At 39.9% G+C, this 26,211-nt stretch overlaps 3 protein-coding genes across 6 annotated transcripts; 2 read left to right on the top strand and 1 right to left on the bottom strand.

Moving 5' to 3' along the window:
• The first annotated feature begins 9,444 nt into the window (after window positions 1-9,444).
• Window positions 9,445-11,816, top strand: LOC118391394 (uncharacterized). The gene is made up of 2 exons (XM_035782744.2): window positions 9,445-9,740; window positions 10,775-11,816. The coding sequence occupies exons 1-2, from the start codon at window positions 9,611-9,613 to the stop codon at window positions 11,596-11,598; spliced, it is 954 nt and encodes a 317-aa protein (XP_035638637.1). The 5' UTR covers window positions 9,445-9,610; the 3' UTR covers window positions 11,599-11,816.
• Window positions 11,817-11,987: 171 nt separating this feature from the next.
• Window positions 11,988-15,431, bottom strand: LOC118391395 (E3 ubiquitin-protein ligase RNF185-like). Of its 4 annotated transcripts, none has more exons than XM_035782746.1 (7): window positions 15,278-15,431; window positions 14,237-14,445; window positions 14,059-14,077; window positions 13,816-13,928; window positions 13,646-13,697; window positions 13,096-13,213; window positions 11,988-12,973 (listed from the first exon to the last, which is right to left on the bottom strand). In XM_035782746.1, the coding sequence occupies exons 2-7, from the start codon at window positions 14,398-14,400 to the stop codon at window positions 12,876-12,878; spliced, it is 564 nt and encodes a 187-aa protein (XP_035638639.1). In that variant the 5' UTR covers window positions 14,401-14,445; window positions 15,278-15,431; the 3' UTR covers window positions 11,988-12,875. The 4 variants fall into 4 exon arrangements, with proteins under 4 accessions (XP_035638639.1, XP_052314024.1, XP_052314023.1 ...); XM_052458064.1 differs by having other exon boundaries at window positions 14,237-14,441; window positions 15,278-15,421; XM_052458063.1 differs by having other exon boundaries at window positions 14,237-15,418.
• Window positions 15,432-21,846: 6,415 nt separating this feature from the next.
• Window positions 21,847-25,258, top strand: LOC118391398 (iron-sulfur cluster assembly scaffold protein IscU-like). The gene is made up of 5 exons (XM_035782750.2): window positions 21,847-22,031; window positions 23,737-23,850; window positions 24,093-24,203; window positions 24,387-24,465; window positions 24,591-25,258. The coding sequence occupies exons 1-5, from the start codon at window positions 21,933-21,935 to the stop codon at window positions 24,680-24,682; spliced, it is 495 nt and encodes a 164-aa protein (XP_035638643.1). The 5' UTR covers window positions 21,847-21,932; the 3' UTR covers window positions 24,683-25,258.
• Window positions 25,259-26,211: the final 953 nt, after the last annotated feature.

Raw genomic sequence — 26,211 nt, forward strand, 5'->3', positions numbered from 1 at the left:
CGTTCCCCAAGAACACAGTTGGCTCCACTCTTAAATGGAAAAAGTTTGGAACCACCAAGACTCTTCCGAGAGTTGGCCGCCCGGCCAAACAGAGCAATCGGAGGAGAAGGACCTTGGTCAGGGAGGTGACCAAGAACCCGATGGTCACTCTGACAGAGCACCAAGGTTCCTCTCTGGAGATGGGAGAACCTTCCAGAAGGACAACCATCTCTGCAGCACCTGACCAGTCAGGCCTTTATGGTAGAGTGGCCAGACAGAAGCCCCTCCTCAGTAAAAGGCACTTGACAGCCCGCTTGGAGTTTGCCAAAAGACACCTAAAGGACTCTCAGACCATGAGAAACAAGATTCTCTGGTGTGATGGAACCAAGATTGAACTCTTCGGCCTGATTCCCAAGCATCATATTTCTATTTATTATGGATCCCCATTAGCTGCTGCCAAGGCATCAGCTACTCTTCCTCGGGTCCAGCAAAATTAAGGCAATTTATACAATTTTAAAAACATTACATTACATTCACAGATTTCACAACATACTGTGTGCCCTCAGGCCCCTACTCCACCACTACCACATATCTACAGTACTAAATCCATGTGTATGTATAGTGCGTATGTTATCATGTGTGTGTGTATGCATGTGTCTGTGCAAATGTTTGTGTTGCTTCACAATTCCTGCTGTTCCATAAAGTGTTTTTTTAATCTGTTTTTTAAAATCTAATTTGACTGCTTGCGTCAGTTACTTGATGTGGAATAGAGTTCCATGTTGTCATGGCTCTATTTAATACTCTTCGCCTTCCATAGACTTGGGGACTGTGAAGAGACCTCTTGTGGCATGGCTTGTGGGGTATGCACGGGTGTCCAAGCTATGTGCCAGTAGTTTAAACAGACAGCTAGGTGCATTCATGTCAATACCTCTCAGAAATAAAAGTAGAGATGAAGTCAATCTCTCCTCCACTTTCAGCCAGGAGGGACTAACCTGCATATTATTAATATTAGCTCTCTGTGTGCATCCAAGGGCCAGCCGTGCTGCCCTGTTCTGAGCCAATTGCAATTTTCCTAAATCCTTTTTTGTGGCACCTGACCACAAGACTGAACAGTAGTCAATGTGCAACAAAACTAGGGCCTGTAGGACCTGCCTTGTTCATCATGTTGTTAAGAAGGCAGAGCATCACTTTATTATTGACAGACTTCTCCCCATCTAAGCTACTACTGCATCAATATGTTTTGACCATGACAGTTTACAATCTAGGGTTACTCCAAGCAGTTTAGTCATCTCAATTTGCTCAATTTCCACATGATTGATTACAATATTTAGTTGAGGTTTAGGGTTTAGTGAGTGGTTTGTTCCAAATACAGTGCTTTTAGTTTTAGAAATATTTAGGGATAAGTTATTCCTTGCCACCCACTCTGAAACTAACTGCAGCTCTTTGTTGAGTGTTGCAGTCATTTCAGTTGCTGTTGTAGCTGACGTGTATAGTGTTGAGTCATCCGTATACATAGACACTCTGGCTTTACTCAAAGTCAGTGGCATGTCGTTTGTAAAAATGGGAAAAAGCAAGGGGCCTAAACAGCTACCCTGGGGAATTCCTGATTCAAACTGGATTATATTTGAGAGGCTTCCATTAAAGAACACCCTCTGTTTCTGTTAGACAAGTAACTCTTTATCCATATAATAGCAGGGGGGTGTAAAGCCATAACATATATGTTTTTTCAGCTGCAGACTATGATCGATAATGTCAAAAGCTGCACTGAAATCTAACAAGACAGCCAACCAATAATTTTATAATCAATTTCTCTCAGCCAATCATTAGTCATTTGTGTAAGTGCTGTGCTTGTTGAGTGTCCTTCCCTATATGCATGCTGAAATTCTGTTGTCAATTTTTTTTACTGTGAAATAGCATTATCTGGTCAAACAATTTTTTCCAGAAGTTTATTAAGGGTTGATAACAGGCTGAAGGGGGCTTTACTATTCTTGGGTAGCAGAATTACTTTAGCTTCCCTCCAGGCCTGAGGGCACACGCTCTCTAATGGGCTTAAATTGAAGATGTGGCAAATAGGAGTGGCAATATCATCAGCTATTATCCTTAGTAATTTTCCATCCAGATTGTCAGAACCCGGTGGCTTGTCATTGTTGATAGGCAACAATCATTTTTTCACCTCTTCCACACCGACTTTACGGAATTCAAAATTACAATTCTTGTCTTTCATAATTTGCTCCGATATACTTGGATGTGTAGTGTCAGCGTTTGTTGCTGGCATGTACTCCCTAAGTTTGGTTATCTTGCCAATGAAAAAGTAATTAAAGTAGTTTGCAATATTAGTGGGCTTTGTGATGAATGAGCCATCTGATTCAATGAATGAAGGAGCCAAGTTGGCTTTTTTCCCCAAAAAATTTAATTTAAGGTGCCCCAAAGCTTTTTACTGTCATTCTTTATATAATTTATCTTTGTTTCATAGTGTAGTTTATTTTTCTTTAGTCACATGATTTCTTAATTTCCAGTATGTTTGCCAATCAATTGGGCTGCCAGACTTAATTGCCATACCTTTTGCCTCATCCCTCTCAACCATACAATTTTTCAATTCCTCATCAATCCAAAGGGATTTAACAGTTTTACATGAATTTTCTTAATAGGTGCGTGCTTATTAGTACCTGGAATAAGTAGTTTAATAAATGCATCAAATGCAGCATCTAGAGGAAACCAGGCACCACTCATCACCTGGCCAATGTCATCCCTACGGTGAAGAATGATGGTGGGAGCTGTCACGCCCTGGTCGAAGTTTTTGTGTTTATCTTCATTTATTTGGTCAGGCCAGGGTGTGGCATGGGTTTTTGTATGTGGTGTTTTGGTATTGGGATTGTAGCTTAGTGGGGTGTTCTAGTTACGTCTATGGCTGTCTGAAGTGGTTCTCAATCAGAGGCAGGTGTTTATCGTTGTCTCTGATTGGGAACCATATTTAGGCAGCCATATTCTTTGAGTGTTTCGTGGGTGATTGTCCTTAGTGTCCTGATGTCCTTGTTCTGTGTTTATGTGCACCAGTATTAGGCTGTTTCGGTTTTCGTTACGTTTATTGTTTTGTAGTGTTTGTATTTAGATTTGTGTTGCTTCAGTTTAATAAACATGGATCGCAATCTACACGCCGCATTTTGGTCCGACTCTCCTTCAGATGAAGAAAACCGTTACAGCAGCATCATGCTGTGGGGATGTTTTTCAGCGGCAGGGACTGGGAGACTAGTCAGGATCAAGGGAAAGATGAACAGAGCAAAGTACAGAGAGATCCTTAATGAAAACCTGCTCCAAAGCGCTCAGGACCTCAGACTGGGGCGAAGGTTCACCTTCCAACAGGACAACGACCCTAAGCACACAGCCAAGACAATGCAGGAGTGGCTTTGGGACAGCTCTCTGAATGTCCTTGAGTGGCCCAGCCAGAGCCCGGACTCTAACCCGATCGAACATCTCTGGAGAGACCTGAAAATAGATGTGCAGCCACACTCCCCATCCAACCTGACAGAGCTTGAGAGGATCTGCAGAGAAGAATGGGAGAAACTCCCCAAGTACAGGTGTGCCGAGCTTGTAGCGTCATACCCAAGAAGAGTTGAGGCTGTAATCGCTGCCAAAGGTGCTTCTACAAAGTACTGAGTAAAGGGTCTGAATTCTTATGTAAATGTGATAGTGTATTTTTTATATATTTATTTGTTGCAATAATTCCATGGTAATAATTTATTAAACATTAGAAAGAATAGAAAGAGAAAATAGGGTGGCTATATGTGAGGCTACACGCTATATGCTGTAGGCCTAAAAGGTGCCTTCAGTGAGAATTTGGGCAACAACAATGGTATGTAGAACAATCTAGGCAATGCATGAACATGGCAAGGTTGGAAGAGAGACAAGGGGTCAGCAATTATATACCCAGGCCACCCAAAGATGACGTGAAGATCATTCTACAAATAACTGTCAGTAGCCTGGAGACCGGCCTGGAGTAGTTTTTCTTAGTACCAAATCATTATAGCAAGAGGACCTTGAAGACAGGATAACATACAGTAGATAACAAAGGAGCTGTTTACCCGAGAAGTTGGAGAGTTTGCTAGAAATAAAATGAGCTCATGATAAAAAAAATAAAAAAACACTTGTGAACATACAGCTCTATTTTATGTACCATAGATAGTTTATTAGTTCATTTCCCAGTGGAATTTCCAGCTTCACATACTGGAAAATGTCTGTCTGGAAGCATTTTATTTTAATGATTGCTGCACCAGCAGGTGTCTCAAGATAAAAAAAATATAAAACATTTTGACAATAACTAATTTACATAATCAAAATTGAATAGCAATATAATTTATTCTGAATCCATTATGGTTGTGTTTATCGTCTTGTCAGTTGAACACATTCAGATTTTAACTGTTTTGACCTGATTTATATTATTTATGGCTTTCAAGATACTTAAATTACTTAATTCTAATTTTGTAAACATACTGTAGGCGGGCATTAAATGTGATATGGATTATTACATTTATTTCAGTAAATGTAACACTGTAATCTTACATTTTCTCAATTGTATGCCGTAAGCTAATAACTGTCATGTCTGTTGTACAGTTCCCTCCGTAATTATTGGGACGGTGAAGCATTTTTTCTTCTTTTGGCTCTAAATCAAACAAGGACTATGAGGTTAAAGTGCAGACTGTCCGCTTTAATTTGAGGGTATTTTCAATCATATCAGATGGACTGTTTCGAAAATACAACACTTTGTGTACATAGTCCCCCCATTATAGGGTAGCAAATGTACTGGGACAAATTAACTTACAGTACCAGTCAAAAGTTTGGACACACCTATTTTTTCTTTATTTTTTACTATTTTCTACATTGTAGAATAGTAGTGAAGACATCAAAACTATGAAATAACACATACAGTTGAAGTCGGAAGTTTACATACACCTTAGCCAAATACATTTAAACTCAGTTTTTCACAATTCTTGACATTTAATCCTAGTAGAAATTCTGTTTTAGGTCAGTTAGGATCACCACTTTATTTTAGAATGTGAAATGTCAGAATAATAGTAGCGAGAATGATTTATATCAGCTTTTATTTCTTTTATCACATTCGCAGTGGATCAGAAGCTTACAAACACTCAATTAGTATTTGGTAGCATTGCCTTTAAATGGTTTAACTTGGGTCAAACGTTTCGGGTAGACTTCCACAAGCTTCTCACAATAAGTTGGGTGAATTTTGGCCTATTCCTTGTGACAGAGCTGGTGTAACTGAGTCAGGTTTGTAGGCCTCCTTGCTCACACACGCTTTTTCAGTTCTGCCCACAAATTTTCTATAGGTACGAGGTCAGGTCTTTGTGATGGCCACTCCAACACCTTGACTGTGTTGTCCTTAAGCCATTTTGCCACAACTTTGGAAGTATGCTTGGGGTCATTGTCCATTTCGAAGACCCATTTACGACCAAGCTTTAACTTCCTGACTGATGTCTTGAGATGTTGCTTCAATATATCCACATAATATTTTTTCCTCATGATGCTATCTATTTTGTGAAGTGCACCGGTCCCTCTTGCAGTAAAGCACCCCCACAACATGATGCTGCCACCCCCGTGCTTCAAGGTTGGGATGGTGTTCTTCGGCTTGCAAGCGACCCCTTTTTCCTCCAAGCATAACGATGGTCATTATGGCCAAACAGTTCTATTTTTGCTTGTCCAGAGGACATTTCTCCAAAAAGTACAATCTTAGTCTCCATGTGCAGTTGCAAACAGTAGTCTGGCTTTTTTATGGTGGTTTTGGAGCAGCAGCTTCTTCCTTGCTGAGCAGCCTTTCGGGTTATGTCGATATAGGACTCGTTTTACGGTGGATTTTTTTTTTTTTTGACCTGTTTCCTCCAGCATCTTCACAAGGTCCTTTGCTGTTTTTCTGGGATTGATTTGGACTTTTCCACCAAAGTACGTTCATCTCTAGGAGACAGAACGCGTCTCCTTCCTGAGTGGTATGACGGCTGCGTGGTCCCATGGTGTTTATACTTGCGTACTATTGTTTTGAACAGATGAACGTGGTACCTTCAGGCATTTGGAAATTGCTCCCAAGGATGAACCAGGCTTGTGGATGTCTACAATTTTCTTTCTGAGGTCTTGGCTGATTTTGGGGGATTTTCCCATGATGTCAAGCAACGAGGCACTGCGTTTGAAGGTAGGACTTGAAATGCATCCACAGGTACACCTCCAATTGACTCAAATGATGTCAATTAGCCAAGAAGCTTCTAAAGCCATGACATCATTTTCTGGAATTCCAAGCTGTTTAAAGGCACAGTCAACTTAGTGTACAGTGGGGCAAAAAAGTATTTAGTCAGCCACCAATTGTGCAAGTTCTCCCACTTAAAAAGATAAGAGGGGCCTGTAATTTTCATCATAGGTACACTTCAACTATGACAGACAAAATGAGAAAAAAAAATCCAGGAAATCCCATTGTAGGATTTTTAATGAATTTATTTGCAAATTATGGTGGAAAATAAGTATTTGGTCAATAACAAAAGTTTATCTCAATACTTTGTTATATAGCCTTTGTTGGCAATGACAGAGGTCAAACGTTTTCTGTAAGTCTTCACAAGGTTTTCACACACTTGCTGGTATTTTGGCCCATTCCTCCATGCAGATCTCCTCTAGAGCAGTGATGTTTTGGGGCTGTTGCTGGGCAACACGGACTTTCAACTCCCTCCAAAGATTTTCTGTGGGGTTGAGATCTGGAGACTGGCTAGCCCACTCCAGGACCTTGAAATGCTTCTTACGAAGCCAGTCCTTCGTTGCCCGGGCGGTGTGTTTAGGATCATTGTCATGCTGAAAGACCCAGCCACGTTTCATCTTCAATGCCCTTGCTGATGGAAGGAGGTTTTCACTCAAAATCTCACGATATATGGCCCCATTAATTCTTTCCTTTACACGGATCAGTCGTACTGGTCCCTTTGCAGAAAAACAGCCCCAAAGCATGATGTTTCCACCCCCATGCTTCACAGTAGGTATGGTGTTCTTTGGATGCAACTCAGCATTCTTTGTCCTCCAAACACGACGGGTTGAATTGTTACCAAAAAGTTATATTTTGGTTTCATCTGACCATATGACATTCTCCTAATCTTCTTCTGGATCATCCAAATGCTCTCTAGCAAACTTCAGACTGGCCTGGACATGTACTAGCTTAAGCAGGATTTGAGTCCCTGGCGGTGTAGTGTGTTACTGATGGTAGGCTTTGTTACTTTGGTCCCAGCTCTCTGCAGGTCATTCACTAGGTCCCCCTGTGTGGTTCTGGGATTTTTGCTCACCGTTCATGTGATCATTTTGACCCCACGGGGTGAGATCTTGCGTGGAGCCCCAGATCGAGGGAGATTATCAGTGGTCTTGTTTGTCTTCCATTTCCTAATAATTGATCTCACAGTTGATTTCTTCAAACCAAGCTACTTACCTATTGCAGATTCATTCTTCCCAGCCTGGTGCAGGTCTACAATTGTGTTTCTGGTGTCCTTTGACAGCTCTTTGTTCTTGGCCATAGTGGAGTTGGAGTGTGAATGTTTGCGGTTGTGCACAGGTGTCTTTTATACTGATAACAAGTTCAAACAGGTGCCATTAATACAGGTAACGAGTGGAGGACAGAGGAGCCTCTTAAAAAAGAAGTTACAGGTCTGTGACAGCCAGAAATCTTGCTTGTTTGTAGGTGACCAAATACTTCTTTTCCACAATAATTTGCAAATAAATAAATTAAAAATCCTACAATGTGATTTTCTGGATTTTTTTCTCTCTCATTTTGCCTGTCATAGTTGAAGTGTACCTATGATGAAAATTACAGGCCTCTCTCATCTTTTTAAGTGGGAGAACTTGCACAATTGGTGGCTGACTAAATACTTTTTTGCCCCACTGTATGTAAACTTCTGACCCATTTGAATTGTGATACAGTGAATTATAAGTGAAAAAATCTGTCTGTAAACAATTGTTGGGAAAATGACTTGTCATGCACAAAGTAGATGTCATAACCGATGTGCCAAAACTATAGTTTGTTAAGAAGAAATTTGTGGAGTGGTTGAAAAACGAGTTTCAATTACTCCAACCTAAGTGTATGTAGACTTCAACTGTATGGAATCATGTAGTAACCAAAAAAGTGTTAAACAAATCAAAATATATTTTAGATTCTTCAAAGTAGTCCCCCTTTGCCTTGATGACAGCTTTGCACACTCTTGGCATTCTCTCAACTAGCTCCACCTGGAATGCTTTTCCAACCGTCTTGACGGAGTTCCCACATATCCTGAGCACTTGTTGGCTGCTTTTCCTTCACTCTGCGGTCCAACTCATTCCAAACCATCTCAGTTGGGTTGAGGTCAAAAATTGGGGAGGCCAGGTCATCTGATGCAGCACTCAATCACTCTCCTTTGTCAAAATGCACAGAAATACACTTTCAACATCAAATATTAGAATAGATCATAGTCTTGGTAAGATATGTCTTAGTGATAAGGTCTTTCACCGTGATATTTAGTGTATCTCAAAATTTCAGGTTCTCTTAGCAAACATCCTAATGGCAATCATCGTACTGCTGGGATCAGGCATAATAGCCAGTTACTTCTATAAGAGGTCAGCTGAAGGTGGGAAATTAATTCCTCAGACATTCAACATGCATAGCAATGAAGAGGAACAAGGAAGGAATCAGAGATACAAATCACTGCGACTCTGAGCAGGTATAGAGGCGGTCCCAGGGCACATTTTTATGCTATAAGATATCACTGCACGGTTCATGGAGATCTATATTTAGCCAGCCAATCTGATTGGCCGTTTGCATGTTTATGATCTTAGGTCATCAAAGTGTAGTAGTTCAGCCTTTTATAACAGGGGGCTACTCATTTCGTATACAAGGATTCAGTTGTTATCATTCAATCAGTTCAGAGAGGGATTGGCAGTGAACATCAGTTTGGAGCCAAATTAAGCAAATTGAGATGATCTATTCAACAATTATGTGAATGGATATTAAACAGCGACCAGTGGTGGCCTACAGTATTAGGTAAATGGTTACTTTTTGTGCCTGTGATTTTGACAAAATTATACTTTCTTAATCAATTAAACATCCCATCGCATTATATTTTATATAATTTTCCAGTATCTCCGCTAATGTCTGGGCTGATATGACAGTTGTCATGTCACACAATCAGATATTTAGAAAATTAAAATAACAGTACTACTTGAAATGAGACACAGCATTTGCAGATTTCTTCCATAGTTTGTTTGCACTTAATTTATAATCCACATTTATTTAGCTATAGCCTAATGTCTAGTATATATTATATTATGTATATTTATGAGAGTTAGGTTGTTCCTGATGAGCACTCCTTCAAAACAGGTGTTCCAGAGATGGTTTATAAGGTTGCTGTGTGCTTTGATTGGTTGTCCTCGGTCTAAAACTATTCAGAACACGGGATTGTACTGCCCTCTTGTGATGAGTAGGGATATGACAGAATAAGTAGGACGGGCAGCGCACGGACACGCATGCGGTAGCGGATCGGCTCGCGATATTCTGTACATACCGCTTTGACGTAACCACGCGGAAAGGCGGGGGACCGTCGCTTCCGCGCGCGACCGACCGCTTTCTCAAGTCAAGATGGACGAAAAGTTGATATTGTCCGTTTTTAATTTTCCTGAGCTGTATAATACAACTTTGCCAGATTACCGCAATGGTGAGACAAGATCCCTTGCTTGGCGGAGAATCAGCGCGTTGACAGCTCTTCCAGGTAAACTATGGTGTTTCTACAAATCATCAAGTTGCGTTGATGCAAATGTTTGAGCTAATCTTAGCGAGCTAGCTAGTTTTAAGCAATCTGACTTGTTTGTCGAAATGGGGAAAGTTTAGAAATTATGGCGTTTGTTGTATTTTATACATTTTTATCACGTGAATAGCATCTGTATACGGTGAGTTTTAATGGCACATCTCCGCAAGAACCGCGTGAATCATATTACGTCAATGGGGAGGCAGACGAATTCGTGAGCGCAGCGGCGCAGACTGCAGACACCGCGGCACGAGGGGAAAAATGTTCCGTTCCACACCCGCGCAATGAGCCACGAGTAGATTGGCATCGCATCTTCCACGCATTAATGAAATTAACTAACAAATGCCATAAAATGGAGAACACTGCACTTTAAAAAAAATGTTTACCGACCAACTCAATGGTAGAGCCTCACATTTACAGTTTATAAGTAGGAACCCGATTAGGTTCCATCTGAGGGAGTTATTTATTACACGCTGGCCGTGGTTGGCCCGGACAATGGCCGGTCACATCATCATGCGAAAGCGGGGTCGCCTTGGTCATGTTTTCAACAGGGTACATGGTCCAGAAACATATTTTCCATCAAATGTTTAACTCGTTTTCGTTGGCAGATACAGCGTCTTTATCCAACGCAATAACTTTTGCACGGTAAAACACAATCCTATTTACTCACGTCCATTTTTGTTGCCGACTTTGCGGTCGGACAGAGCGAGGCACGTACCCCAAACCTGGGAGGCAGCCCTGACGCCCCGGTGAGATTAATCGAACCCCCTCATTGGGATGGAGAGATGTGTTCAATCACCTGAATGCTCCCGTTTTTTTCTGACTCATTGGCCAAAAATACATTGTTAATTATACTAGCTACTTGTAAATATTTGTTTCCATCCATTTAGTCAAATATTCTCCATGTTTAGCTAGTTAAATATGAAATGCATCAAATTAAGTCTTGAGTATGATGAATCCATATTGCATAATTGATATCATTGATTTATCCCTTTTAGCTGAAGAGTGCAAAAGGAAATGGAAGAATCTAAGAGACCGATACTTCAAGGAAGTACGACAGGAGAAAAGGAGTAAGGAAGAGACAGGGGAGCGCACCACCAGTCGATGGAAATACAGACAACTTCTGAACTTTCTTCAACCATTCATTAAACCTAGAAATGGCAATGCAGACCATGACAACCAGGAAAGCCCTGATACAATCAATAAAAGCACACAGAGTGAGCTCAAACCTGTCAAAACACTCAACACAGCCCTGGTAAATAACATGAAAACCCCTACAACCCAGGTTGGGACCATGTCGCAGCTAGCCTTTGTGACCCAGCTGTCCCCAGCGCAACAAGGCACCCAGATGGCCCAGCTGGCTTTCCTGGCCAAGCTACCACCAGGTGCCCAAATATCCCCAGCGCCCCAGCCATCCTCAGCTCCCCAGCTATCAACATACACAACCAGGAAGAGGCCTCAGACACGACAAGAGTCCCCTGCTTCACCATGTTCCTCAAGCACTCCTGCCAAGCTCTCCACAAAGAACAGGAGGCTGCTGGCCAAAGAGAAAGATCACAGATCAGATTCCATGATCCCTAACCGACAGTGTGACGAGGATGAGATGTTTCTTCTCAGCTTCGTTCCTGCCTTGAAGAGGCTAGCCCCACAAAAAAGATGTGAGACCAAAATTAAGATCCAACAGATAATGTATGAGGCAGAGTTTAGTGTAGATCAGCCATTGACTGTCAAAGACCCACTGGTGACAGTGTCCAATGAACTGCCAGAGCCCATGCCTCAAGAAGACCAAGGGCCAGAGTCACAAGAAGAACCAGAGACATAACTCATTCATTTTTTTAGGGTCTACAGGGGTTGTTCTCAGTGGAAGTTCTATTGTTTCTTTGGACCTAAAGTATTTTTTTGTAAAATATATTTCTCTCCTAAAACATGAAGAGCCAAGTTATTCATCAGTTTTTAGAATAATCACATTTTTTGGTATCATTGAGATACTTTTATATTTTTCACAAGAGTTGATTAACCAAATAAATTATTTTAATAGATCTTAAAGCATTTTCTGTTATGAAGGCAAGTTAACCCAATTGAAAATACAATGGGCTGTTATGTTTCTTTGAATGGCATTAAATGGTTGCAGCCTGATTAGAGAAACATTGACTACCCATACGAAGATGTTTGTTTAAAGTTCTCTCAGTAGGATATGAAGCAAACAGTCTATTACAGATGCTTATGCTATTTTAATAATCCATTTTTTTATATTCAACTTTATTACAGTGAGAAAGTGGTGAAGTAAAAATTGATTAGTGAGGGAGCACAGTAACAGCTTCTGTTACTAATGACATTCATCTTGATAGTTGTCAGGTTGAAGAAATCAATCTTTTACACATCCCCCTAAGTTATTATATAAGCATATGCATTAGAATTCTACATTTCCATTTGTACTAAATAAGTCTTACTAGTGGCAGACAATGACTCATTCAACCAAAAATAGCTCCTTTAAATTGTAAGCTTATTTTCTGAAACATGAGAAATAGTTAGCAAAATAGCTCCTATGGCAACTGAGGACATACCATTTAATATCATTCAATAACTTAAACCCATATCAATACTGCTCCTTTGGACTATTCCCTACTTACTGTATTGTTAATATGGCTGCATACTGGTAATGTTACTCAAAAGGCAATTGTGTCAACAATTTAAAAGTCTATCGCCAATTATACACCTCTTCCCGACTTGATATTCAGTTCAGAAACAGGACATACTGCTCATAATCTACATCCATACAAACAGAGGGTATATTCGATACCTTACATTTACTGATTTGCCATTTTTTCTTTTAAAATCTGGTTCTATTGCCAGCCAAGGAAACTTTGTCTATTAAAAACACACCATTGATGGAAATGAAGAGGTAGGGCCATTTTAAGACTTCTGTAGGATTCATAGTACAGATGCAATCAAACAGTTTAATCTCAATTACTGAAAATAAACCAACGGCAAGTTCAGAGGACAATACTTAGAATGTGGATAAGTACAAAATCAAACAAGTATCTGGAAACAGAGTTAAGAACTGTCCAAATTGAGCCTTAGTCCTGGCCACCCAGACATTTATGTGATTAGTAGCCAAAACACAATCACCAGAGCCACAATTAGAAAGAGTTGGGACAAGAACTGTTCATCCATGTGCTGGGGGGTCCCAGGGGCAGCTGTGTGGGGTAACCAGAGGAGAATGAATCAACACTTTTTAAGGTAGAGGGGGCCATTAACAATACATTTTTGATTAAACATTGTTACAATACACAATGCTCAACCTACACAGCTAAAGTACCTGGGTGTGGTCTTCCATCATTGATGTTAAAAGCTGTAGAGAAAATGCCAAATGGAAAGGCACCAATGCCAAAAGACATCTGGAATCCTCCGTCTCCAAAGCCGAACCCCTGAAATCCCTGTGATGGGAAGAGAACCTTACAATAACATTGCACCAACCCAGGGTTATAACATGACTATTCCATATGTACAAAAAACTTGACTTTAACAGGTGTTTCGAGGGAGAGATGATGTGACGCAATCGCTAGTGCTATAAGTTTCATCATTCTCAAGGGGTCAAATAGAGCTCTTCAGGCAGCGCTTAATAGGTCCCAGTGAGAAAGTTAATTCTGCTAATGAATTCAGCTATGGGCGGGTTCACTACAGCATCCCGTGTCATAGTTTCATCATGAATGGGTAGTGCAATACAGCAGCCAACATTACAAACACAAGTGATACACAGTAGAACTATCTGTATTGAGCTTTGCTAACATCCTTGCTAAATAATTGTGCACAGTCTGAAAAGTGAGAGTAATGGCTTGGTGATAGTGGTTGTATTACACAGTACTTACACGATTTTCTGGCTCTGGCCTCTGTCCTTGTGGTCGAGGAGGCATTCGCTCCCTAACAATGAGAGACAAGTTGTTGACAACAGTAGTTTGGGATGTGTAATTCAGAGTAAATAACTGAGGATTGTATGCAAACTGAGCTCCCTGCTTTCATGTTGAGTACACCAACCCACCGTGGGTCCTGCTGGCCTGTGCTTCCCCTGCCATATAGTGGGATGACTTTGTCTCGACTGATGCCTGCCTTGCACACTGGACACACTTGTATGTTAGGTCTGGTCTCTAACCACTGCATACACATGGGGGGGTTAAGATTGCATGATATATTCAGAGTAGCAGTAAAACATCCATTGGTAAAGGGTCAGGTGGCAGCTGATGACAGTGGTTGTGTAAAATAAATGACGTATCAATTGACTTACCTGATGTAAACAGGGCCAACTAGATGAAACAAGGAATGTAAAGGATGGGAGAGAGAATATATATTAAATTACTATATTGAATTATGTGCACAATACCCTCTCCTGAGTACCAGTTAAGGAAGAATGTCCCTCAATCAATCACAAATACAGAACAGTCTCACGACAAGAGGGTGTTTACCAAAAGAGATGCCCACACAGACTGATCACCGCATCCTTGGAGGTGTCCAGGCAGATGTTGCATTCGAAGGTGCTGTCCTGATTGCCACCCTCCCCAGCAGTCGAGCTGCTGGGGTTCTCAGTTGCGGTCGAGACAGTGGCTGGTGGGGGGGCAGGACTCGCCATTTTTTCAGGAGGTAAAGTGGGGTGATGTATCTAGCCACCCCCTTGCTTGTAGATTATAATGTGTAAATTAATCCAAACAGATGAGAATCGAGATATGCCAAAGTCAAACTTGCGTTATGATTTACACTAAATGTTGCTTAACAATGCTCCAATGGCGTTAGAAAAGTTACCACATTAACTAACGTAGCAGCTAGATCCAGTATGCTAACGTTGCGCGTTTCTAGAATAAATGTTGCTACTGGTTTAGCGAGCTATCGGCGTAACATCAAATCACACAATTGACTACCTCCTTGCGTTTTTCAAACACATTTTCGGTGTCGTGGGTACAGATATCTAGATGGAAAGCCACCACCTATTCGTTCAAGTTAAATTCAAGTTTCAGCTGATATCATCACTATAGTTAGCATCCAGAAGTTGTTTGGTGATTACTTGTATATCTGCTGCTACGCCGATTGGTTACCAATGGCCGTGTTCGAGAGGCTCAAAATCGCAATGTATCATGGGTAAATTGTGTCTGACTGATTTACAAATAATATTATTTGAACATTGTAGTTTATTTCCCACCTCAATTGGAATGTGGCAAAAGCGATTACATGATAGGATAAATATGATTAAAGATGACCAATTCAGAAATCGCTCCGGCATTTCCTAGTTGCTAAAATTCGAATAGTTCGTCTAATTTCAGTTTATGTGACAAAACAAGCAAGTATAGTGTAGAGAATACTTGTACCATCTAAACCGTTGTGAATGATCTTTTCCATAACCCCAAATATTATATGTTCAACTGTTTGAAGCTGGTGAACAAAACGTAAAACCGGGAAACACAGATCTATCATTCAGACTTGCTTTCAATGAGAATGATAGATTTATAACTCACATTTCCATGTGAATTTTGTCAGATCCCCAAAAATATACATAAAGCAGGTAGTTCAATGGTAAATCTCGTCCTAAACTGTGCTTTTGGCCGTTAACAAGGCGACCCAAAAACACCAAAGGTGGCTGTGTTCGAGAGCATCAAAATGACTGCTGGGAGGCTGCCAACGGACTAATCTACAAATCACCTTGCATCATAAATAAAGAATCATTATCATTGGTAGATCAGTCAGTCACATTTTACCCATGATACATTGCGGTTTTGATCCTCTCGAACAACCGAGGTATAATAAGAACTGGAGACTGCATCCAATATGTTTTGGGGGAGTTTTATTTTATTTTTTTATGCATTACACAAACATTGTACAAAACAATGTACAGATATCACACATAACAAAAACAATACAAATAATTAATAAATCCAGAGAGACACAAACAAATTATATTATGCTATAGATAGATAAGTTACATTTTGACATACTGTAGACACTTCTTTAATACTTTGGTATTTATATATTTTTGTTGTGTTATATAACATTTTAAATAAATTAGGAAATGTTTTAAAATATCACATTTGGTAATGCTCATAGGTTTATTTTATTTGTTTGATTTCACCTTCATTTAACCAGGTAGGCTAGTTGAAAACAAGTTCTCATTTGCAACTGTGACCTGGCCAAAATAAAGCAAAGCAGTTCGACACATACAACAACACAGAGTTACACATGAATAAACAAACATATAATTAATAATAAAGTAGAAAAATCTATATAAATGAGGTAGTATAAGAGACTTAAGGCAATAAATAGGCCATGGTGGCAAAGTAATTACAATACAGCAATTAAACACTGGAATGGTAGATGTGCAGAAGATGAATGTGCAAGTAGAGATACTGGGGTGCAAAGGAGCAAGATAAATAAATAAATACAGTATGGGGATGAGGTAGATTGGATGGGCTATTTACAGATGGGCTATGTACAGGTGCAGTGATCTGTGTGCTGCTCCGACAGCTGGTGCTTAAAGCTAGTGAGGGAGGTAAGAGTCTCCAGCTTTTGAGATTTTTGCAGTTCGTTCCAGTCATTGGCAGCAGAGAACTGGAAGGAGAGGAAGAAGGAAGAATTGGCTTTGGGGGTGACCAGTGAGATATACCTGCTGGAGCGCGTGCTACGGGTGGGTGCTGCTATGGTGATCAGTGAGCTGAGATAAGACGGGGCTTTACCTAGCAGAGACTTGTAGATGACTTGGAGCCAGTGGGTTTGGCGACGAGTATGAAGCGAGTTTACTGATCTTATCACTAATATTATTTTCATATTCGTCCAAAATATTTCACTATGCAAACAATCACAAAATAAATGCTACATAGTCTCATTTTCCAATTCACAAAAGCCACATTCCTCTTCAACATTAATTCAATATTTCGAAATAAGACTATTACAAGGATAACATCTGTGAAGGGTCTTGTAAGAGACTTCTCTTACTTTATCAGTTATCAAATATTTATGTGGATTAGTCCACTCACATTGCCATTTCACATCAAGATTCCCATTGAAAAATAGCAGCAGTGGTAAGCTTCCTGTTAATAATTTCTCAGACTAAATTGTTGTTAAATTTCTGATGTAATGTATTGATACATTTCTACACTATCACTGTAATTTAGTGCATGTAATGAAACGCTTGATCGATCCTTCAGTAAAGTAAGGATTCTATTGGGATTAGCGTTCATTAAAATGTCATATTCCTTACACAACATAACAAATTAATATTTGGCTAATAATTCATTGTAAGTATAAGGACTACCCTTATCATTTATAAGTTGATTAACCACAAATATATTATTGACAAACCAATTATGGGTTTAATTTATTTTTCATTTCTATCTAATATCACCGTTTTTCCAAATAAAACATTTGTGTGGAGATAAGTTGTGCTTGTATAACAAGGACCAGCACATTAGATCTTGTTTATGAAATGTTGCACATTTTACAGGAAGTTTACATACAGCATAAGGGCATTGGAGTAAAAAATGAAGCCACCCAATTTTCTGGAGAAAAAAAAAGTGGTATTATATTCCAAAGACTGTAAAGTGTTTTGAGATACAGTGCCTTGCGAAAGTATTCGCCCCCCTTGAACTTTGCGACCTTTTGCCACATTTCAGGCTTCAAACATAAAGATATAAAACTGTATTTTTTTTGTGAAGAATCAACAACAAGTGGGACACAATCATGAAGTGAAACGACATTTATTGGATATTTCAAACGTTTTTAACAAATCAAAAACTGAAAAATTGGGCGTGCAAAATTATTCAGCCCCTTTACTTTCAGTGCAGCAAACTCTCTCCAGAAGTTCAATGAGGATCTCTGAATGATCCAATGTTGACCTAAATGACTAATGATGATAAATACAATCCACCTGTGTGTAATCAAGTCTCCGTATAAATGCACCTGCACTGTGATAGTCTCAGAGGTCCGTTAAAAGCGTAGAGAGCATCATGAAGAACAAGGAACACACCAGACAGGTCCGAGATACTGTTGTGAAGAAGTTTAAAGCCGGATTTGGATACAAAAATATTTCCCAAGCTTTAAACATCCCAAGGAGCACTGTGCAAGCGATAATATTGAAATGGAAGGAGTATCATACCACTGCAAATCTACCAAGACCTGGCCGTCCCTCTAAACTTTCAGCTCATACAAGGAGAAGACTGATCAGAGATGCAGCCAAGAGGCCCATGATCACTCTGGATGAACTGCAGAGATCTACAGCTGAGGTGGGAGACTTTGTCCTTAGGACAACAATCAGTCGTATATTGCACAAATCTGGCCTTTATGGAAGAGTGGCAAGAAGAAAGCCATTTCTTAAAGATATCCATAAAAAGTGTTGTTTAAAGTTTGCCACAAGCCACCTGGGAGACACACCAAACATGTGGAAGAAGGTGCTCTGGTCAGATGAAACCAAAATTGAACTTTTTGGCAACAATGCAAAACGTTATGTTTGGCGTAAAAGCAACACAGCTCATCACCCTGAACACACCATCCCCACTGTCAAACATGGTGGTGGCAGCATCATGGTTTGGGCCTGCTTTTCTTCAGCAGGGACAGGGAAGATGGTTCAAATTGATGGGAAGATGGATGGAGCCAAATACAGGACCATTCTGGAAGAAAACCTGATGGAGTCTGCAAAAGACCTGAGACTGGGACGGAGATTTGTCTTCCAACAAGACAATGATCCAAAACATAAAGCAAAATCTACAATGGAATGGTTCAAAAATAAACATATACAGGTGTTAGAATGGCCAAGTCAAAGTCCAGACCTGAATCCAATCGAGAATCTGTGGAAAGAACTGAAAACTGCTGTTCACAAATGCTCTCCATCCAACCTCACTGAGCTCGAGCTGTTTTGCAAGGAGGAATGGGAAAAAATGTCAGTCTCTCGATGTGCAAAACTGATAGTGACATACCCCAAGCGACTTACAGCTGTCATCGCAGCAAAAGGTGGCGCTACAAAGTATTAACTTAAGGGGGCTGAATAATTCTGCACGCCCAATTTTTCAGTTTTTGATTTGTTAAAAAAGTTTGAAATATCCAATAAATGTCGTTCCACTTCATGATTGTGTCCCACTTATTGTTGATTCTTCACAAAAAAATACAGTTTTATATCTTTATGTTTGAAGCCTGAAATGTGGCAAAAGGTCGCAAAGTTCAAGGGGGCCGAATACTTTCGCAAGGCACTGTACCTCTAAATACAATTCACTTTTGCAGTCGGTTAAACAGTCTAAAATCTAAAACATTAAGACCACCATCACAAATCTTGTTGGTAATATCCTACCTGATCTTGTGTGTCTTCTTTTTCCAAATGAAATTGAATAATAATTTGTGGAGAGTGGTACATGTAGACTGTGAATCTCTAAAGATGTAAAAAGATAAGATTCTCGAGATAAACCCTTTGCCTTTGACAGACTCTATCATGAAGAGATAAATCTCTTGCCAACCATGAATAACATTTATTTTTTATAAATTCAATTAAGGGATTTACATAAATGTATTTCATTTCATTAGTATTTCGGGTCATTTTGACACCTTAGTAGGTTACAACATCTTTGACAGAAATCTCACATATTCTAGGACTCACTGCATCTTTAAGTGCAAAAATGTACATTTTGCAATATTCAATACCAAACCTGACACTTCAGAGAAAAGCTCTACTGTTGTAGGGCTACTGGAACCCGATTTTAATTTATAAAAAAACAGGGTTGTATTGTCAGCTAACTGGGAAATCTTCACCTCATTATCACACACAACAATTCCTTCAAAATGACATTTGGTGACCATTGAATAAATCATTTGTGATACTAATAGGAATAAAAATTGTGATGCTGGACAGCACAGAATTTCAAATATCAATATCAAATCTCGGTGATATCAGAATATCCAATCTAGGTGAGGATCCATGGGAAAGTTGAACATAACTATTACCACCATTATAAAGAGTTTTAATAGTGTTGATAAAAAAGACCACATTTTAAATAGTGCAATGCATCAAAAAATAAACTCATGACTAACAGTATCAAATGCTTTTTTGAAATCCCAAAATAGAATAACAGGATTGTCATCTAATACAGTGCATTCAGGAAGTGTTCAGACGCTTTCCATTTTCCCACATGTTGTTATGTTACAGCCTTATTCTAAAATTGATTAAATAAAACAATTTCCTCCTCAATCGACACACAATACCCCATCATGACATTTTTGCAAATATATATTTAAAATATAAAACAGAAATAACTTATTTACATAAGTTTTCAGACCCTTTGCTATGAGACTCGAAATTGAGCTCAGGTGCATCCTGTTTCCATTGATCATCCTTGAGATGTTTCTACAACTTGATTGGAGTCCACCTTTGTTAAACGCAATTGATATATAAGGTCCCACAGTTGACAGTGCATCTCAGAGCAAAAACCAAGCCATGAGGTCAAAATAATTGTCCATAGAGCTCCGAGACAGGATTGTGTAGAGGCAGAGATCTGGGGAAGGGTAACGAAAACATTTCTGCAGCATTGAAGGTCCCAAAGAACACGGTGCCCTCCACTCTTAAATGGAAGAAGTTTGGAATCACTAAGACTCTTCCTAGAGCTGGCCGCCAGGTCAAACTGAGCAATCAGAGAAGAAGGGCCTTGGTCAGGGAGGTGGTCACTCTGATGGTCACTCTGACAAAGCTCCAGAGTTCCTCCCACCTCCTCTGTGGAGATGGGAGGACCTTCTAGAAGGACCAATCAGGCCTTTATGGTAGTGTGGCCAGACGGAAGCCACTCCTCAGTAAAAGGCACCTAAAGGACTCTCATACCATGAGAAATAAGATTCTCTGGTCTGATGAAACCAAGATTGAACTCTCTGGCCTGAATGCCAAGCGTCATGTCTGGAAGAAACATGGCACCATCCCTACAGTGAAGCATGGTGTTGGCAGCATCATCCTGTGGGGATGTTTTTTAGCTGCAAGGACTGAGAGACTATTCAGGATTGAGGGAAAGATGAACAGAGCAAAGTACAGAAAGATCGTTGATGAAAACCTGCTCCAGAGCGCTCATGACCTCAGACAGAGGCAAAGGTTGACCTTCAAACAGAAAAATGATCCTAAGCACACAGCCAAGACAACGCAGGAGTGACTTCGGGACAAGTCTCTGAATGTCCTTGAGTGGCCCAGCCAGAGCCCGGACTTGAACTCAATCAAACATCTATTGAGAGACCTGAAAATAGCTGTGCAGCGATGCTCCCCATCCAACCTGACAGAGTTTGAGAGGATCGGCAGAGAAGAATGGGAGAAACTCCCCAAATGGGGTATAGTGTGTAGATTGATGACAGAAAAAAAACACAATTTAATACCTTTTAGATGAAGGCTGTAACGTTACAAAATGTGGAAAAAGTCAAGGGGTCTGAATACTTTCCGAATGCACTGTACATACAAATGCTCAGACCACACATTGAAAGCATAACATTACAGCAAGACCTGTGCTCAAATAGCCTCTCAATATTTGTCTTTGTCAAACGTGACAGTTTACCTTAAGCACTTTTACATAAAAACATGAAAAACAAAAGACTCACCTTCTGTGTTAGTGTGAAGTGACAGCATCTATAACAGCCTACTGAGAGTGTTCCCTCAGTTTACACCCTTGCCTTTTGACCAATGGCTCACTTTTTCTTTCTTTCTTTATATGAGCTATAATTAAAACGTGACCAATATCACTCTCCTGTGTTAACCTCAGGAAATGAAATACACCTGCAAGGTTAGTTTGTTTTGTGTGTATCTTTAGATTTGCTGACATGAAAGGTAACGGTCTCCTACCTCGAAAATGTACTCTCCACTGTCACATAACTCATATATACATAACACATACAACGTTCTTTTGTTTTTCTAACACAATATCATTCCTTATGGTTAATTAGCTACTACCCTGTGTTTGCCTTTAGGGCTCATGCCTAACCTTTAGATATATTTGCTGAATATTGCTACACTAAAAATGTGATATATTTGAATATTATATAAAACTCCATGCACTTTTCTGTCATTCACTGGGATCAGTCCAAAAGCTCCTCCTCCCACACTGTCATGCGCATGATAAGGGTATTCGCTCGCACTCTTCCAGACTGCGTCATTTCAGACAAACAGCGAACATGGCGGGTCTAGTTGCAAAGAAGTGTATCACCCCGCTTGTTGTGATAAGAAGGATCACTTCCCCGGAATATACGGTCCAAGCCGCCTACCACAAGAAGGTAAAATAACCTGTATAGCTAGCTATGTTTGATGGCTGATAAATTAAACCATGTGTCCCTGTTTAGGTCGTAAACTGGTTAAATGTGAATTCCTTGCAAGCTTGTTTTGACAACGAACCTAAGCTAACGTTAGCTAGTTGCTATAAGTACATTTGTCACTGATTATCTTGTTATGTATTTGTTTCTCTGAGAGTATCTAGATGAAATATATTTTAAAGTAGAGGTCGAAGTAGCTAGCTTAGTTAACAACATGCGTCACATGCCTTGACTAGTTCTCTAGCGTACATCTAGCTAGCTAACATGTTAGATAATGTTCTTTCTAAAAATGCTATTTTTCTGCCAATCTAATTTTAATCTCCAGCTCTGTCTCGGTTGATGCAGGTTTTACTGATGTAGCTAGTTATACCTGAAGGTTAATCTGTTTCTTCCTGAGCTGTTTTAGCTAATTCCTTAAATTAGCTGTTTGGTAACACTAACGTCAGTTACGCTACAGGTGTCAGTCAAATCTCTGAAGCAGCATAGCGGTAGCACCAGTGTACTACCTGCGATGGCAATACGCAGTTTCATTGATTCTGGATTTTTCTACAGAACGTGTGAAATAAGATATATTTCCACAGTAACTCTCGGTTTTTGTTGAACCTGTATTATATACATGTGTTAAAGAACACAATAACCTGATGGGAATTATGTAAATATATCACTAGCCACTTTAAACAATGCTACCTTATATAATGTTACTTACCCTACATTATTCATCTCATATGCATATGTATATACTGTACTCTACATCATCGACTGCATCCTTATGTAACACATGTATCACTAGCCACTTTAACTATGCCACTTTGTTTACTTTGTCTACACACTCATCTCATATGTATATACTGTACTCGATACCATCTACTGTATGCTGCTCTGTACCATCACTCATTCATATATCCTTATGTACATGTTCCTTATCCCCTTACACTGTGTATAAGACAGTAGTTTTGGAATTGTTAGTTAGATTACTTGTTGGTTATCACTGCATTGTCGGAACTAGAAGCACAAGCATTTCGCTACACTCGCATTTAACATCTGCTAACCATGTGTATGTGACAAATAAAATTTGATTTGATTTTGATTTGATTTGATTATGCCATCTATTTGGTGGAATTATCCATTTGGATTTAGGCTAACATTTCATCACTCATTCTGAACATGTATGAATGTCTTGTAAGCCATCTTTGGCCAAAAAGAACATGAGTTTGGTAATTTAAGGCTGCTCCCACAGTTATGAGATTTAGGCTAGTCAATAAAACAACTGTTGTCACTACCAACTGGCCACTAACAAACTCACAAAATATTTAGGCTCTTTAGACACACAGCATTTTTCAATAATGCAGAGAATGACCTGCATCACGGTGATTACGTCTGGGGGAGGGAGGTTGCAGCAGGAAGTCCTACTGTTGTGGACAGTGGACTCCTGTCCTAATCTGTTTATTTTAATTTCCCTTACATAATGTTGAAACTACCCATTGCATAACGGGAGTGCAAGAGCCCTCTCAGCCTTGAGCCTGCTTTTTTGGGAGACAGTTGGAATTCATTTAAGGATGATATTATGTGAATGTTTGTAGCTATGCGCATGGAATATTACCTAGATGGGGTCATTTATAAACTTGAGTTAAGTAATAAAATGTTTTTGTCTCCTTGTTGCCATGTTTAGGTAGTGGACCATTATGAGAACCCAAGGAATGTTGGCTCCCTGGACAAGACTTCCAAGAATGTGGGGACAGGCTTGGTGGGAGCCCCAGCGTGTGGAGATGTGATGAAGCTTCAGGTATGTTGGTCCCCTGTCCTCATTACTTCCTGTCTTCCTCTGCTGGCCTTGGATTTTGACTGAGGTCACAATGTCTTGGTTGTGTTCCAAAGAAGCAGATAACACAGATGGGACTTAGCAAGAAGCAGCATGCTCTAATTATTTAGTTACAAAGTGTATGTATTTTGTAATGTTACGGCATTGTTTATTCAATTATGTGGACAAAATACAGTTTCATAAAGTGACTAATATCCTATCTACAGATTCAGGTGGACGATCAGGGGAAGATTGTGGATGCCAGGTTCAAGACGTTTGGCTGTGGCTCAGCCATTGCCTCCAGCTCCCTGGTAACAGAGTGGGTGAAGGGCAAATCCGTGAGTGAACATTCTGCATCCATGACAATTCCTCTGCTTCCTGTGTTACTGTTCTGTTACTCTGTTTTCAATTTCTCAATTCAACAGTCATTTCCACCACACTGTTGTTTTTTCCTTTCATTACATGGTTGGATCAAGTTTATTTCTTGGTTGGTGAAATGTTTCCCTCTTTTTGGCTTTCAGATTAATGAAGCACTGACAATAAAGAACACTGACATTGCCAAAGAGCTCAGTCTTCCACCTGTCAAACTTCACTGCTCCAGTAAGCTCTTATTTCAGTCTGATATACAATACTGTTCTGCCCTGTCTAACATGCTGAATTTCTAAACCATACATGCCCTTTTAATCTATTTTACAACCATGTGAAATTTTTGCCCCTTTCTCCAGTGCTGGCAGAGGATGCCATCAGAGCTGCTCTGAATGACTACCGTCTCAAACAGCAGGATGGCAAGATTGATGCTGTCAAAGCCAGCAACTAAGGGAGGACTCTCACTTGTAGTCCTGGACACCCTTGTCCTTCACCCTACTGCCAAGGAGACACTCAAATGTAGTCCTGGCTCCCCACTCCTCCATCCTTCTATATATGGGGCATCCTAAATGAGCCCAGGTTATGTCCACCCATACAACGTACATAGACAACACAGTATACACACCAGGCCCCTGTGGCATTCTGTAGTTTCCCAGTCTACTCTGTAGCCTGTCACGTTAACGCACAATTTAAGGCCACTGATCGGGTGATTGGTACAAACTAAGCCTTATTTTCAGGAGTGAGAAATGCAAAGTGAGCCGAGACAAGTTTGCTTTGTTTTGTCATGGTTTGGGGGTATTTTCCATTGGGAAATGATTATGGATGCTGTGGTGAAGTATTGAATAAGATTTCTAAAGGTGTCCCATCAACACCCATGTAGCACAAATGTTTTGAAGGCAATGAGGAAATACAGTGCAGGATATATAAAATGACAGCAAACTGGTAAGGTATCTATTTGGATTATTTTGTCACATTTCATACTTCCTGGTTGTAATATGCAAATTAATAAAGTAAGGTGTGTACGTAGTATGTTATGTCTTTTTTTTCCTGTCGTGCAAGGTCTCTATAATCCGGTTAAGGTATTGTCTTGTATTTCTCAGCAGTGTGCAGACAACCAGAAATTAGAGCAATGCTTGTTTTCTCCACTAGATGGCATCGTTGGCATACTTTATCCGGAGCCATGTAAATACATTGACTTCATCCATAAATGCAGGTCATGGTTCTGCTTTTATCAAATACCAAACACGACACATTTTAGAATCTCTTTACTGTCTTCACAATTTCTACCATATTCAACCAAAGAACACTGAAAATAAAGAAAGCAGCACCTCTACAACCAATTTTGGTATGTGTCTGGTCATGTTTTCAACCACACTACACACACGACTAACCAGCCTGTATTGTAATGTCACAGTACGAGTAGAGTAGACTGCTATGTTTGATGCTTTCCCAACTTCTTTCACAGGTCCTGGTTCTGCAGCAGAGCAACAGTTGTCACTTAATGGAGCATTTTGGAGTTGCTATATCTACTTTTGGATTCTGAACTATGCAGAAATTGCTCTGCCATTTCCTGGTTGCTGAAATTGTAAGTTTGCCTAATTTCACTTTGTGACAAAAGCAAGTGTAGTGTAGAGAATCATTGTAACATCTAAACTGCTGTGAAATATGTTTAATGCAAAGTTTAGTGCAAAATATTGATTGAAGCTGTTGTACAAAACCGAAAGTCAAAGCCTCTAAAACTAACTTGAGAACGGGAAGCATAGAACAGGTCTGCTGCTTTTTAGACTTGCTTTCAATGAGAATGACACCTAAGTCATTTCTGTGAATTTGCTCAGGTTGCCCAAAAAGTTACATATTACAGCTTTAATGAATGATGCATATATATAGCCATTGATTCTTGATGAATAGAACTTATAAATACTTCATGAGCTTAGTTCAACTGTTGTGCCCCATCAAAACCCAAAATATACACTTGTTTAA

The sequence above is a fragment of the Oncorhynchus keta genome, chromosome 12 (genome assembly GCF_023373465.1).
Source record: "Oncorhynchus keta strain PuntledgeMale-10-30-2019 chromosome 12, Oket_V2, whole genome shotgun sequence".
Lineage (NCBI taxonomy): Eukaryota > Metazoa > Chordata > Actinopteri > Salmoniformes > Salmonidae > Oncorhynchus > Oncorhynchus keta.